This window comes from Rhinoderma darwinii, chromosome 1, assembly GCF_050947455.1.
Source record: "Rhinoderma darwinii isolate aRhiDar2 chromosome 1, aRhiDar2.hap1, whole genome shotgun sequence".
In the NCBI taxonomy this organism is placed as follows: domain Eukaryota; kingdom Metazoa; phylum Chordata; class Amphibia; order Anura; family Rhinodermatidae; genus Rhinoderma; species Rhinoderma darwinii.
The window spans coordinates 222847504-222862896 of NC_134687.1; the positions used below are offsets into that span (position 1 = coordinate 222847504).

General features: G+C 42.7%; 1 protein-coding gene across 2 annotated transcripts in view; it reads left to right on the forward strand.

Moving 5' to 3' along the window:
• GTF2E2 (general transcription factor IIE subunit 2) overlaps window positions 1-3214 on the forward strand; it is a 50292-nt gene extending 47078 nt beyond the window's left edge. For both annotated transcript variants that reach the window (XM_075849893.1, XM_075849901.1), the window contains exons 7-8: window positions 475-590; window positions 2629-3214. In XM_075849893.1, the coding sequence (XP_075706008.1) occupies window positions 475-590; window positions 2629-2748 (236 nt within the window). In that variant the 3' untranslated portion in view covers window positions 2749-3214. The remainder of the gene's footprint in view (window positions 1-474; window positions 591-2628) is intronic.
• The last annotated feature ends 12179 nt before the right edge of the window (window positions 3215-15393 follow it).

The window sequence follows — 15393 nt, forward strand, 5'->3', positions numbered from 1 at the left end:
CAAAAAAAATAACCTTAATTTGCTGAAATCGCGCAACCCCTTGAACATCAAAATTACATGAATTCCATACAGGGCTATTCCCAAAGAGTGCAAATCCACCAAATGACTTGTATTACTTTATTGCTGACTTTAATATATTTTTGTCCTACTTGCTTTAATATAATGTAAATATTAGTTTTTGGTGTTTATCTGGTATTGACATCCTCCCTTCATTAACCTCTTCACTCTTCTATTTTAAATCTGACTTTTGTTTTCGTCAAACTATGATTTTCTTTATATAGTTAAAGGGGTCATGCAACTTGTTAAGACATTTTTGGGAAACCGTTGCAAATGCCTCAAAGAAAAATAGAATCATTACTTACCCCCGGCGATCCATTGCTGATGCTACGACAGTCCCTCTTGTGTTTTACATACGGACAACATGCTTGTGTTTCCTTATTGCTGGCTTGTGTGACACATTTTCTATTGCATTAGAATTTCAGAAGCTGTGGAGGAGTGTCCCGGTAGACTCCATGGATGAAGAGAAGATAGAGGAGTACCTGAAGAGACAAGGCATTTCCTCTATGCAGGAATCCGGACCAAAGAAAGTTGTAAGTCCTTGCCTTTCTTGCTGGCATGTTATAAGGCTCTGTTCACATTGCCTCTGTCAGCAGTTTTCTCATCCTTGATTTGACAGGAAGAATAGAACTGCATGCCTCACCATTTTTCTTCAAAACGCCATAGGACCTCAACGGCCCAATTGGTTTCCTTCGTAAGATTGTGAACATAGCCTTAAAATGAGTGTTGGTGGTATCAATAAACAGAAAGTATTGTATAGGCAGTGGCAAATTGACATATATTAACTATCTAAGGTTTTCAGTGTAATGATTTCATGCTGTGTTGATCCAGAAATAGGCACAAACAAGACTCCAAATATCAATATAACTTTGATATTTTAAGAAAGGTATCCACAGCCTTTTTAAAGAGGCTCTGTGACCACACTATAAGTGGCCTATCTTGTACATGTGATCGGCGCTGTAATGTAGACTACAGCAGTGTTTTTTTATTTAGAAAAACAATCATTTTTGACGGAGTTATGACCTATTTTAGCTTTATGCTAATGACTTTCTTAATGGACATCTGGGCGTGTTTTACTTTTTGAGCAAGTGGGAGTTGTGGAGAGAAGTGTATGATGTTGACCAATCAGCGCCATACACTTCTCTCCATTCATTTACACTGCATATAGTAATCTAGCTAGATCACTATGTGCAGTCACTTACTCACATATTAACGTTACTGAAGTGTCCTGACAGTGAATAGACATCACTACCAGCCAGGACGAGATGTCTATTCACAATCCTGACACTTCGGTAACGGTAACGTTTGTGTGAAATTTACAGCACAGCAAGCGTAATCTCGTTTTAAATGACAGTTTACAGTGTAATCTTGCGAGATTACGCTTGCTGTGCTGTGAATTTCACACAAACGTTACCGAAGTGTCAGGATTCTGAATAGACATCACGTCCTGGCTGGTAGTGATCTTTATTCACTGTCAAGACACTTAAGTAAATTAATGGAGAGAAGTGTATGACGCTGATTGTTCACTGATTGGTCAGCGTCATACACTCCTCTGTACAACGCCCAGTTGGCCAAACCGTAAAACACACCCAGTTGTTCATTAAGAAACTCATTAGCATAAAGCTAAAATAGGTCACAACTCCGTCAAAAATGATTGTTTTTCTAAATAAAAAACACTGCTGTAATCTACATTACAGCGCCGATCACATCATGTACAATATAGGCCACTTATAATGTGGTCACAGAGCCTCTTTATGGCCACTTAAGACCTAACCATATCTGCTTTCATTGGCAGATTATTCCGGTATTTTATTATCTTTCCGGGAAGAACCCTTTTATATCCTTATGGTGAAACCTTCTTTCCTCTAATGTAATGGCCTGGGTATAAAACATTTATTAGACAGATCTCTGGGTTTACCATTCATATGTGTGTATTGTACATGGTCATTTAGATTTCCCCTAAGGAGACCTTTTTCTAAGAATTAATAACACCTATGTCCGATCGTTTTTCTTGGTACCATGATAACTATGGTGACTTCCTCTACTCTGTTATATTCGTGTTTCTTATGAAACTCTGTCGTTTTATTAGATCTCAGAACACAGTAGCAGGAAGAGCTGCCACTTTAAGACTAGGTCTACGTGACTGAATTTTCCTAGAAAAGTATTGTCACACAATTTGTGCAACTTATGGCTTCTGAAACTTCTGATCGCACCAAAGCTGCAGTTTACTACAAAATTGGAGCCATCAGAAGTTAAGCATTCAGTGACCGCAAGCAGAGTTTCTGGACAGTTTCATCAGATCATTGAGACATGTGCAACAAGGGATTCTACCATAAAAGGAATACAAAGCATATAAAAAAAAAAAAAAGTCGGATGTGGGACTTTGACATAACTAGGAATCGCACATCAAAAGACGCCATATAGTCCTAGCCTTACAATAGGGATGGCAAACTGATTTGATCTGAAACTGACGGAGATCTAAAAGTTAATCCAGATTGTAATTTCTTGTGAATCCTTTTCATGTGTGTGATTAAAGAGCATACCTAAGAAATGTTACATCTATGTTTTCAGATTCCAGTATATAAGAGGAAGAAGGCAAACTCGCAGAAGAAGCCGAGATTTAAGACTCACAATGACCACTTGGCGGGCGTACTGAAAGATTACACAGACGTTACTCCTGGCAAACAATAGGAGCGCCGCAGTCACTGGGAGTAGGGATGTTTACAGAAGAGCGCAGGCTTTATACAGCTCTTATTGCCTTAACATGACTCCTGATCTTTCACACCTTTCTACGGTCAAGTTTTACCTTCTCCCATGAATTACTAGAGACTATGTGAATCCGGTCTTTTAGGATCTTGCTACATAATAAGGATTGAGATGACAAAGATGAAGAATCTCTCCTGTGAGCCCGCTCGTGGCTAGAACTGATCTGGAGTGCGGGATGTTGTGGTAGCCGCGCGGATACAGCAACAGTCTGAACTCTCAAGTCGTCTTCACTGTACATATTCGCTAAGCAATTTTTGGAAAATGCATTTTGTTTTATGTCTCTACATGTTGCTTAACATCAGACTTCTAGACAATATTTTATATGCAGAGTTGCAATGTCTACTTGCCTTTTTGTGTTTAAATAAAAATCATTTCATTTCTGGAGTGAAAATGTGACAAGGAGTAACTTTTTAATTCCATAATAATCAGTTTTTCTATCATTTGTTAGGGCTCATGGGCATATTACTGTTCTGTTTTTTTATGAAGTCTTAATAAGGCTTCCATAGAGGTGCACAGGGCCTTTACTGTACTTCCATATGCCGCCCATTCCATACAGAGGCGTGCAGAAATGGATTTATTTTTGTTGGCTATTGTACGAGAAGCCGTACGTGCTCCATGCCAATGTGCACATGAACCCTTGGGTTACATCTTTATGGTTCTATGGGTTACATTTTTAGATCCATAAAATGGGATTGACATGCATACACATTTACAATGATTGTATTCACATACAATTTAACCCTTTGGCAACATGTGCTGTACTCTTACGGAACTGGTGCTATGTAGTTAGCATCAAGTGCCGTAACTGTACCGCACGGAGATGGTGCAGGCTCCGGAGCTGTGCCCGCGTCATCTGCAGTGGGTGTCCGCTGTATATTACAGAAGTGACTGCAGTATCTAAGTGGTTAGACAGAGAGAGGGGCTCTTTCTTTCACCCTAACGTGCCCCCGAGACGCAATCACAGGGTGCCAATAAATTGCCTTTGCAAACACTGCACTATAGAAGTATTTCAGTGCATTATTTAAGTGATCTTAAGTCCATATGTTCAGAAGAAAATAAAATAAAGGCAAAAGAACTCTACGAAACGTACAAAATTCTTTATTATTTAAAAAAAAATTATATAGAAAAAGTACACAATTGGTTTTGCTGCAACCGTAACAACCCGTACTATAAAATGAACATATTATTTATTAAAAGTACCCTAAAACAAGCCCTCATGAAGCTTCATTAATGGTAAAAAAAAATAACGTTCAGCCTGAGAATCGGACGGCACACTAAAAAAAATAAAAATAGTGTTTTAATTGTGCAATCATAAAAAAATATTACAATTTTGTATTGCTGTAATCCTAACGACCTGCAGAATAAATTTAACGTACAGTAACCGTGTAAAGACGAAACCCAAAAAACAATGGCAGAATTGCTGTTTCTTTTCCATTCCCAAAGTTCATTACATGTGTCAATGGGAAAACATTTATCATGGAGTTACTAATTTGTTATTAATTTAATGTTCATGACCCCATGACAAATCAGCGTAACCCTTTAGTGACTGTTTTCATTGCCTAGATGTCCACAGCAAAATTTCAACACTTGAAAAAAAGAACATCTGCTCAGAAACGGATAACCAACCGTTTAATTATAAAAAAAAAAAAAGACAACCAGTATGACTGCACTTTCTGATGACTATTACGCTATGATCATACAGGTCGGATATGCTACGAAAAAGTATGCCAGTAAAACCAGCGGGGAATTCCGGCCAAAAGACCACACTAAATTGTGCAGATTTTCGTATAAAATCACTGCTGCAGACAAGCAGAGCATACAAAAAGTCAGTGCTCACCTTCACTGGCATTGCCATAGTGACTTTTCCTGCTCCTCGCCACTGGTCTCCATGCTGCCCATTCTCCTGTAATGACGCTGCAGCCCATGTGATCGCTACAGCCAGGGCAGCAAGGGAGCTGACCACGCCAGGGAAGTAAAAATAGACTTTATTAAATTTAAACAAGAAAACTTGTTGTTTTTGGATTTGTGAACATTTTCAGTTTTTTGCAGCTTTTACCTCCTCATTGAACTCCATGGGGAATAACCGCAACAAAATGCAACGATTCCGCAGCAAAAATGGACATGCTGGGGATTTAAAAAAATGCATCGTCAATTTATGAACGTTTTCCCAGTAGATTTTTTTTTTACGCAACGTGTGGATGAGATTTGTTCAAATCTCATCCACTTTGCAGCTACTGTGTTATGCTGCGGATTTCCCGTAATGAAATCCGTATGCAGATAATCCGCAGCTAATCGGCCCCGTGTGCACATGGTCTTAGGGAATTCTATAGTCTGAACTGTGATAAAGAGTCTCTTTCTGGAGGACCCAACACATTTGTGCATTAAATGGACAGCCGTTTGATATCTCTTAAAATGTATTTGCCTTTTTTTCACGTAAACCTGTAATGTCTACATCAAAACAGCGGCGCTACGTGGAAATTGAACACTTGCTGCTGGTTTTATTGTTTTGTAAATCTGACATGATAAATAAAACCATAAAAAAATACAAACTGCAACTATATCCTGGTGGAAGGGATCTCCTTCTAAAAATTTTTGTTGGTAGCCATAGTTTCAAAGATTTAGGGAAGGGAAACCCAGCAGAGTTTCTGCAACGTATTTCATTGCGGAAAAATCCACAGTGTACTACGGTAGCATCAAAGTGGATGAGATTTGAACAAATCTCTACATGCAGCGGAAAAAAATCAACAATATCACAGTAATCGCAATTCAGAAAAAAATCTATTTTTGCTTTTAAAATAATAAGGTTCATACTTACCCTTGGCCGTTGTCATAGCGATGGGATACTCTGCTCTGAGTACATGGACATAAATTACCGCTTCATCAAGGAAGGTCGGGCTGTACTCCGAGCAGAGGGATGCGTCGCCGTGGCAATGCCCACATGGTAAGTATAAACTTATTTTTTGGTGCGGTTTTTCGTGCGGAAGTCCCAGTGGTTTCCTGGACATACGCTGTGTACTTTTACGCAGCGTATCTGCCCTGTTTGCACATATCCTTAAGGTAAACGGGGTTTGTAAAAATCCATGCACATGCTGCGGAAACCACCCCATGTATGGAGATTTTCAGACGCTGAAATTTCATACTCTTACTTAGAATCCGATGAATGATCTAATCTTTAGTATTTGACTGTTTTACTTTAAAAGAAAATGCATGCAAAACTATTTTTATGATCAATTTTGGCATCGCCTTGTTTAGGAAATTCTTGGTCACTTAATTTACAGTAAATTTTCCAATTGTAATGGTACATATCTCCGTACCTGGCTGGCTGAGTCTTCTATCTGAGTCATCCGTCGTGTACGACCTCTGTGTAATGCATTACAGTGTAAGACACCGTGGCCTACGTCTGAACATTCCTGGGATTAGTGATCAGACCATGTTTTCCTCATGGGACAACCTTGCTGTGTTGGATTACACACAGACATCTGCTCGTGCTTTCCCCCACGTGAAGAAAAATCCTAGACATGCATCTCCTCTGGTGGTGAAACGACATTGTTGTCTATATTTCAATGTACCTTTCTGCATATGTGTCGTTTGTCATGTTCTCTTTATAGTTGCGGGTCTAAAAGTTGGGACCCGCATCGATCAGACATTCATGCCATATCCTCTCCATATGCCATAAATGTCTGAGATGGGAATAAACTTTTAAAGTTTTGATGTCACTTTTGGGAAATTTTAGCCCACCACTTTTCACAGAACTGCTTTAATTCAGACAAATGGGTAGTTTTTTTTTTGCACCGCATTTGTGTAGATTTCAAGTCATTACAGACCTAATATGTGATGTAACCACAGACCTTAAATGGTTCCATGACATTGTGTCCCACTGCCCTGTCTGTGTATCTGTCACTCTAGAAATTTACAAGGAATATCACGATTACTAGTGCTATAGGCCCTGCTTAAAAAGGGAAATGTTTGTTACTGTGCCATATGGCTTTAAATGGTAGGCAGAATATTTTTGTGAAATACAACACTTGATTGTCAATAAGCGTTGCTGGTACCGTGGCTGCAAAGGGTTGTGTGCGTTTTATTGCTTAAAAAGAAGCCCCGTGTTCCCAGGACCCTATCTAATGTAGGGCCCCTGCTGTGACTTCTAGAGGTAAAGTGACTGCTGTGACTAATAGGAGGCAGAGGGGTCTCGTACTATGATCGATGAGTTAGGCCCCATGCACACAATCGTATTGTTCCCCTCCCATAAATACGGATCCGTATTCCACCCGTATTTATGGACCCGTAAAAAAGGGGGCTGTAAATGTCACATGATCGCTCAGACGCCATTATCTCTGCTTCTCTATTCAAAAATTGAAATCCCCTGATACGTAGCCACCCGTAATTACGGGAGCCCCATAGACTTCTATTTTCCTGCCCGTGCCGGAAATAGGACATGTTCTATATTTTTCAACGGCCCGGGCACCTTCCCGTACGCAAATGGGAAGGTACCCGTGGCCAATAGAAGTCTATGGGCCCGTAATTACGGGCGTTTTTACGGTCGTGTGCATGGGGCCTTAGGGAGGACACTGCTGTGACTAATGGGAGGCAGAGGGGGTCTCGTGCTATGACTAATGTGTAAGGGAGGACACTGCTGTGACCAACTCCTGCCTGCATTGCAGAATTGAGCTAAAGGTCCGTTTTATTGGAGAAGGGGGGGGGGCGAAAGCTGAAATGGGGTTACTGTTCTGTTAAATATTATGTAATTTGTTCTACATTCTTGTAGGAGGACCACCATACTACTTATACAACAATTCTGAGAGGGGGAACTGCTGGGCTTTGTGGGGGGAAGTTGTGGCACTGATGTAACTGCTGAGGGACAGGTGACAGTTATTGTGTCTACTGTGACTATTGGGGAAGGGACCTGTATAGAACTACTGGCTTAATGAGACCTTCCTGCTAATACTGGTGTGGGGGACACACTGTAGGTATTACTGGAGGTAGGGATAGAGCTAATACAGATTTAATTACTGTAGAAACATGGAGGGACAGTGATCTGATGGGACGCTGCACTGACAAATTTTAGGGGAACTTGTAAGACTACTGAAAGTGAGGGAGCGAATATTGCTATGACTACTGGAACTGCAAGGGGAACATGTATGTGACTACCTGAAGGGAGGGGGGAGTGCAATGCTGTGACTAATAAAAGGCAGGGGTGCATGTTGCGTTACAATTTGGGGGAGAGGGCAGACACTAATTATTGTTTGGGTAGTTCCAGCTACACCTACTGTGCATTCTCCAATGTGAGGGTAAGGGTATGTTCACACTACAGCGTCCGTAACGGTCGATATTACGGGGCTGTTTTCAGGAGAAAACAGCCCCGTCAATTCAGCCGTAACGGCATGTGCAGGCGCTTGAACGCCGCGTCCATTACGGACGTAATTGACGCTGCTTTTCATTGGAGTCAATGAATAACGGCTCCAATTACGTCCCAAGAAGTGACAGGTACTTCTTTGACGCGGGCGTCTTTTTTACGCCCTGCCTTTTGACAGCAGGGCGTAAAAAAAATGACCGTCTGAACAGAACATCGTAAGACCCATTCAAATGAATGGGCAGATGTTTGCCGACGCTATTGAGGCGCATTTTCGGACGTAATTCGGGGCTAAAACGCCCGAATTACGTCCGTAAATAGTGTGTGTGAACATACCCTAAGAAGTGAAATATACGGTGAGGTGTTTTTTATTTTATTTTATTTTTTAAAGTAACCGTTCTAAAAGATGTTGTTTAATTGTTTCCTACAAAACACTACTTCTGTGTCAAGCCATGTAAAAATGGCAATTATTTTTCTTTAGAATACGATGTGTGCCTTGAGATGCAAAGCATGCTGACCCATCCTGTTGTATCCTTAACGAAGTATGTAGGTGTCTGTTGAATAGGAAATATAAAATATCTATCTATCTTTCTCATGTATATCTATCTCTTTATCTCATATCTGTCTGTCTGTCTGTCTGTCTATCTCATATATATCTATCTACATATCATCTATCTCGTATCTCTCTCTTTCTCATCTCTCTCTCTTTCTCATCTCTCTCTCTTTCTCATCTCTCTCTCTCATATCTCTCTCGCATATCTCTCCCTCTCTCTCAAATCTCTCTCTCAAATCTCTCTCTCTCAAATCTCTCTCTCTCATATCTCTCCCTCTCTCATAGATCTCTCTCTCTCATATCTCTCCCTCTCTCATATCTCTCCCTCTCTCATAGATCTCTCTCTCATATCTCTCCCTCTCTCATATCTCTTCCTCTCTCATAGATCTGCCTCTCTCATAGATCTCCCTCTCTCATAGATCTCCCTCTCTCATAGATCTCACTCTCTCATAGATCTCCCTCTCTCATAGATCTCTCTCTCTCATGTCTCTCTCTCTCTCATGTCTCTCTCTCATGTCTCTCTCTCTCTCTCATGTCTCTCTCTCTCATGTCTCTCTCTCTCTCTCTCTCATGTCTCTCTCTCTCTCATGTCTCTCTCATGTCTCTCTCTCTCTCTCGTATGTCTCTCTCGTATGTATGTCTCTCTCTCTCTCTCGTGTGTCTCTCTCTCTCGTATCTCTCGGGTCTCTCTCTCTCGTGTGTCTCTCTCTCGTATGTCTCTCTCGTATGTCTCTCTCTTTCGTATGTCTCTCTCTCTCTCGTATGTCTCTCTCTCTCTCTCGTATGTCTCTCTCTCTCTCTCGTATGTCTCTCTCTCTCGTATGTCTCTCTCTCTCTCTCGTATGTCTCTCTCTCTCTCTCGTATGTCTCTCTCTCTCGTATGTCTCTCTCTCTCTCTCTCTCTCGTATGTCTCTCTCTCTCTCGTATGTCTCTCTCTCTCTCTCGTATGTCTCTCTCTCTCGTATGTCTCTCTCGTGTGTCTCTCGCTCTCGTGTGTCTCTCTCGTGTGTCTCTCTCTCTCGTTAAATTGAAATAAATGTATTGCCTGCCGGCAACAGAAGCCCTGTTTTCCAACTAACAATTAGAAAATAACAAGTATTTATTAAATTTATGCAAAGAAGGACAGACTACATATAATTTAAAATTTAGAGTCCGTTGCTGACTACAATCAGCTTAGTGCAAGGTATAGAAAGCCTGGAGCTGACGGCTGCAGCACGCAGCACCAGACCAACCGTTAAATTCTCAGAGTCAGCAGGACACGTGTTAAAATTAGATTAGAAGCCCCCCCGACATGTTTCGCTACGAAGTAGCGTCTTCAGGGGTATCGGGGCTAGCCCCGATAAATTTTAAATTAAACTCTAAATTTTAAATTATATGTAGTCTGTCCTTCTTTGCATAAATTTAATAAATACTTGTTATTTTCTAATTGTTAGTTGGAAAACAGGGCTTCTGTTGCCGGCAGGCAATACATTTATTTCAATTTAACCAATACGCCCACCAACTATAGGGGTCCTCCCCCTTGTGTGTATCTCTCTCTCTCGTGTCTCTCTCTCTCTCGTGTCTCTCTCTCTCTCGTGTGTCTCTCTCTCTCGTGTCTCTCTCTCTCGTGTCTCTCTCTCGTGTCTCTCTCTCTCGTGTGTCTCTCTCTCTCGTGTCTCTCTCTCTCTCTCGTGTCTCTCTCTCTCTCTCTCGTGTCTCTCTCTCTCTCTCTCTCGTGTGTCTCTCTCTCTCTCTCTCGTGTGTCTCTCTCTCTCTCGTGTGTGTCTCTCTCTCTCTCTCTCGTGTGTGTCTCTCTCTCTCTCTCTCTCGTGTGTCTCTCTCTCTCTCTCTCGTGTCTCTCTCTCTCGTGTCTCTCTCTCTCTCTCGTGTGTCTCTCTCTCTCTCGTGTGTCTCTCTCTCTCTCGTATGTCTCTCTCTCTCTCTCGTGTGTCTCTCTCTCTCGTGTCTCTCTCTCGTATGTCTCTCTCTCTCGTATGTCTCTCTCTCTCTCTCGTGTGTCTCTCTCTCTCTCTCGTGTGTGTGTCTCTCTCTCTCTCTCGTGTCTCTCTCTCTCTCTCGTGTGTCTCTCTCTCTCGTGTGTCTCTCTCTCGTCTCTCTCTCTCTTGTGTGTCTCTCTCTCTCTCGTGTCTCTCTCTCGTGTGTCTCTCTCTCTCTCGTGCATCTCTCTCTCTCTCTCGTGTGTGTCTCTCTCTCTCGTGTGTGTCTCTCTCTCTCTCGTGTGTGTCTCTCTCTCTCGTGTGTCTCTCTCTCTCGTGTGTCTCTCTCTCTCTCTCTCTCATGTGTGTCTCTCTCTCTCTCTCGTGTGTCTCTCTCTCTCTCTCTCGTGTGTCTCTCTCTCTCTCGTGTGTGTGTCTCTCTTTCTCTCTCGTGTGTGTGTCTCTCTCTCTCGCGTGTGTGTCTCTCTCTCTCTCTCGTGTGTCTCTCTCTCTCTCGTGTGTCTCTCTCTCTCTCGTGTGTCTCTCTCTCTCGTATGTCTCTCTCTCTCTCGTATGTCTCTCTCTCTCTCTCGTATGTCTCTCTCTCTCTCTCTCGTATGTCTCTCTCTCTCTCGTATGTCTCTCTCTCTCTCGTATGTCTCTCTCTCTCGTATGTCTCTCTCTCTCTCGTATGTCTCTCTCTCTCGTATGTCTCTCTCTCTCTCGTATGTCTCTCTCTCTCTCGTATGTCTCTCTCTCTCTCTCGTATGTCTCTCTCTCTCTCTCTCTCGTATGTCTCTCTCTCTCGTATGTCTCTCTCTCTCTCGTGTGTCTCTCTCTCTCTCTCTCGTGTGTCTCTCTCTCTCTCTCGTGTGTCTCTCTCTCTCTCTCTCGTGTCTCTCTCTCTCTCGTGTCTCTCTCTCTCTCGTGTCTCTCTCTCTCTCGTGTCTCTCTCTCGTGTCTCTCTCTCTCGTGTCTCTCTCTCTCGTGTGTCTCTCTCTCGTGTCTCTCTCTCTCTCTCGTGTCTCTCTCTCTCGTGTCTCTCTCTCTCGTGTGTCTCTCTCTCTCTCTCTCGTGTGTCTCTCTCTCTCTCGTGTGTCTCTCTCTCTCTCTCTCTCTCGTGTGTCTCTCTCTCTCTCTCTCTCGTGTGTCTCTCTCTCTCGTGTGTCTCTCTCTCTCTCGTGTCTCTCTCTCTCTCTCTCTCTCGTGTCTCTCTCTCTCTCTCTCGTGTGTCTCTCTCTCTCGTATGTCTCTCTCTCTCGTCTCTCTCTCGTGTCTCTCTCTCGTATGTCTCTCTCTCTCGTATGTCTCTCTCTCTCTCGTGTGTCTCTCTCTCTCATGTGTGTCTCTCTCTCTCGTGTGTGTCTCTCTCTCTCGTGTCTCTCTCTCTCTCTCTCGTGTCTCTCTCTCTCTCTCGTGTGTGTCTCTCTCTCTCTCTCTCGTGTGTGTCTCTCTCGTCTCTCTCTCGTCTCTCTCTCTCGTGTGTCTCTCTCTCTCTCGTGTCTCTCTCTCGTGTGTCTCTCTCTCTCGTGCATCTCTCTCTCTCTCTCGTGTGTGTCTCTCTCTCTCTCTCGTGTGTGTCTCTCTCTCTCGTGTGTGTCTCTCTCTCTCGTGTGTGTCTCTCTCTCTCATGTGTGTCTCTCTCTCTCTCTCTCGTGTGTCTCTCTCTCTCTCTCGTGTGTCTCTCTCTCTCTCGTGTGTGTGTCTCTCTTTCTCTCTTGTGTGTGTGTCTCTCTCTCTCTCGCGTGTGTGTCTCTCTCTCTCTCGTGTGTCTCTCTCTCTCGTGTGTCTCTCTCTCTCTCGTGTGTCTCTCTCTCTCGTGTGTCTCTCTCTCTCGTGTGTCTCTCTCTCTCTCTCGTGTGTCTCTCTCTCTCGTGTGTGTGTCTCTCTCTCTCTCTGTGTCTCTCTCTCTCGTGTGTCTCTCTCTCGTGTGTCTCTCTCTCTCTCGTGTGTCTCTCTCTCTCTCTCGTGTGTCTCTCTCTCTCGTGTGTCTCTCTCTCTCGTGTGTCTCTCTCGTGTGTCTCTCTCGTATCTCTCGTGTGTCTCTCTCGTATCTCTCGTGTGTCTCTCTCTCTCTCTCGTGTGTCTCTCTTTCTCGTGTGTGTCTCTCTCGTGTCTCTCTCTCTCTCGTGTCTCTCTCTCTCTCGTGTCTCTCTCTCTCTCGTGTCTCTCTCTCTCTCGTGTCTCTCTCTCTCTCGTGTCTCTCTCTCTCGTGTCTCTCTCTCTCGTGTGTCTCTCTCTCTCTCTCGTGTCTCTCTCTCTCTCTCTCTCTCGTGTCTCTGTCTCTCTGTCTCGTGTCTCTCTGTCTCGTGTCTCTCTCTCTCTCGTGTCTCTCTCTCTCTCGTGTCTCTCTCTCTCGTGTCTCTCTCTCTCGTGTCTCTCTCTCTCGTGTCTCTCTCTCTCTCGTGTCTCTCTCTCTCGTGTCTCTCTCTCTCGTGTCTCTCTCTCTCGTATCTCTCTCTCGTATCTCTCTCTCGTATCTCTCGGGTCTCTCTCTCGTATCTCTCTCTCGCATCTCTCTCGTATCTCTCTCTCGCATCTCTCTCTCGCATCTCTCTTGTATCTCTCTCTCGCATCTCTCTTGTATCTCTCTCTCGCATCTCTCTCGCATCTCTCTTGTATCTCTCTCGCATCTCTCTCTCCTCTCGCTTTCGTATCTCTCTCTCGTCGCTCTCGTATCGCTCTATCTCGCTCTTGTATCGCTCTTGCTCTCGTATCGCTCTTGCTCTCGTATCTCTTTCTCGCTCTCGTATCGCTCACTCTCGTATCTCTCGCTCGTTATGGATTCTACTGTAATTACAAAGCAGTGGCTAACGTTTGATAACTCAAGCAGATTATTTATAAGTGGTATATTCCTCAAGATTTTAGCAACATGTGATTGTTTGTGGCTTTGCTGCAATGTTCTAGAATTCCTCACTGTGCTGTTGCTTGGAAACCCTATAATGACATAGACAATGTGGCATGTACAGATGGAGTGAGAGTGGCTGATGGCCGCCAGCACAGTTTGCTAAAATACTTGCATCATAACCCGTGTATTTTTCATCCAGTTTGGTCTTACAGGACTGTTTCATGTATGTCAAGGAACCAAGTCACGTGCTTCTTCATTGCAATCCAGAATCTAACATCCAAATATTGTGGCGATCACGTATACCATAATGTTGATAATATCTATGTTTTGACTTGATATATCCGCATTTAGAAGGTTTGTTGTAGACCTTTATCCTGGTAATCGGTTGCTCCTACTCGGTTGTACTTACTTTACCTATTCTTAGATCACTGTGATTTCTGGATGTTTTTCTACGGCAGCTGGGAATATATTACGGACACACTAAAATAATACAAAGAACAAAATCAAGAAAAAAAAAACGTGACACTACATGGGAAATTCTGCAGCCCGAGTATGAGACCTCATCTTCAGAATGTGTGGCTGGTGTGGTGGTTGAAACATGATCTGACATTGGACTCAGTTTCTAGTGTTTTACAAATGGATTTATGAATCTGTATATTTAAGTACATGTCTCTGGGCTGTAGTAATGGATTAAGAAAACAAATACAACATGGATTTCTAAACATTTTACTAGAATTCTTTGTTGAGATCTGTTTATAATAAGTACACAATGACCATGAAAGGAAATGCATAAAACCTTCAATATTGTGGAACATAATATGCAGTTATACAGGGTTTATGCTGGCATGTGAGATTTTCCTATTTAATTTGTCCTGTCTCTGTTCCTACTTAATGAACGTTGTTTAATTTAAAGGCATATTCCAGGCAAAATAGTGAAAAGCTCAATTAAGCAGTGCCTAAAAAAAAAAACCTGCCTGACCTTACATGGTCCGCCATACTGCTGTGACAACTGGGGGAGACCTGCCGGTGATGAATGGTTATCAGATCAAAAACTGCACCGGTTGTCTACAGTGAATTGACTCCTGATCAAGTGCCATTGTATATATGGTGCACAATCACTAAGGTACAATGATATATACAGTACATAGTTCATTGTGCCAAATTACATGCACATTGGCCATTTCTTGCTATGGATATTTATTGGTGGTCAGTGGTATGTGCTAAGCACAGTCTATACATTTCTAGTTGCAGTATGTGAAGACTAAGGTTTCGCCAGAGCCAATACTAGTCTTAAAATAAACACACACACACACACACACACACACACACACACACACACACACACACACACACACACACACACACACACACACACACACACACACACACACACACACTCACACTCGCTCACTCTATATATATAATATAGCAACTTTGCACACAAATAAGAAAAAAAAGACACGCAAACCATACAATAATATATTTTATTTAAAAATAACAATAGAAAAGTACCTTTAAACAACTTTAAAGCTTCAGATATGCTGGTATACACACAGAACACACAACAAGGAATAAAACTTGGCTATACATTGCAAAAATATCCCTTGTTTTTTTAGCAATCATTAATCATTTATTTAAATAAACCATTTACAAAGGACACAAGAAAATTCACTAAGCTCAGTCCTTGAGTATTTGCCAAATACTATAACAAAAAAGCAACACCGGGAATGCATCTGATGCTTCGTTCACATCTGTGCCAGGGTCCCGTTCCGACGCAAACGGAAACCAAGGGATCCGTCGTTTTGACGGAATCAATACTGTAGTCGACTACGCTACTCATTCCGCCAAAATGACGGAAACCTTGCACAACGGACACAAACGGAAACCATTGGCACCGGATCC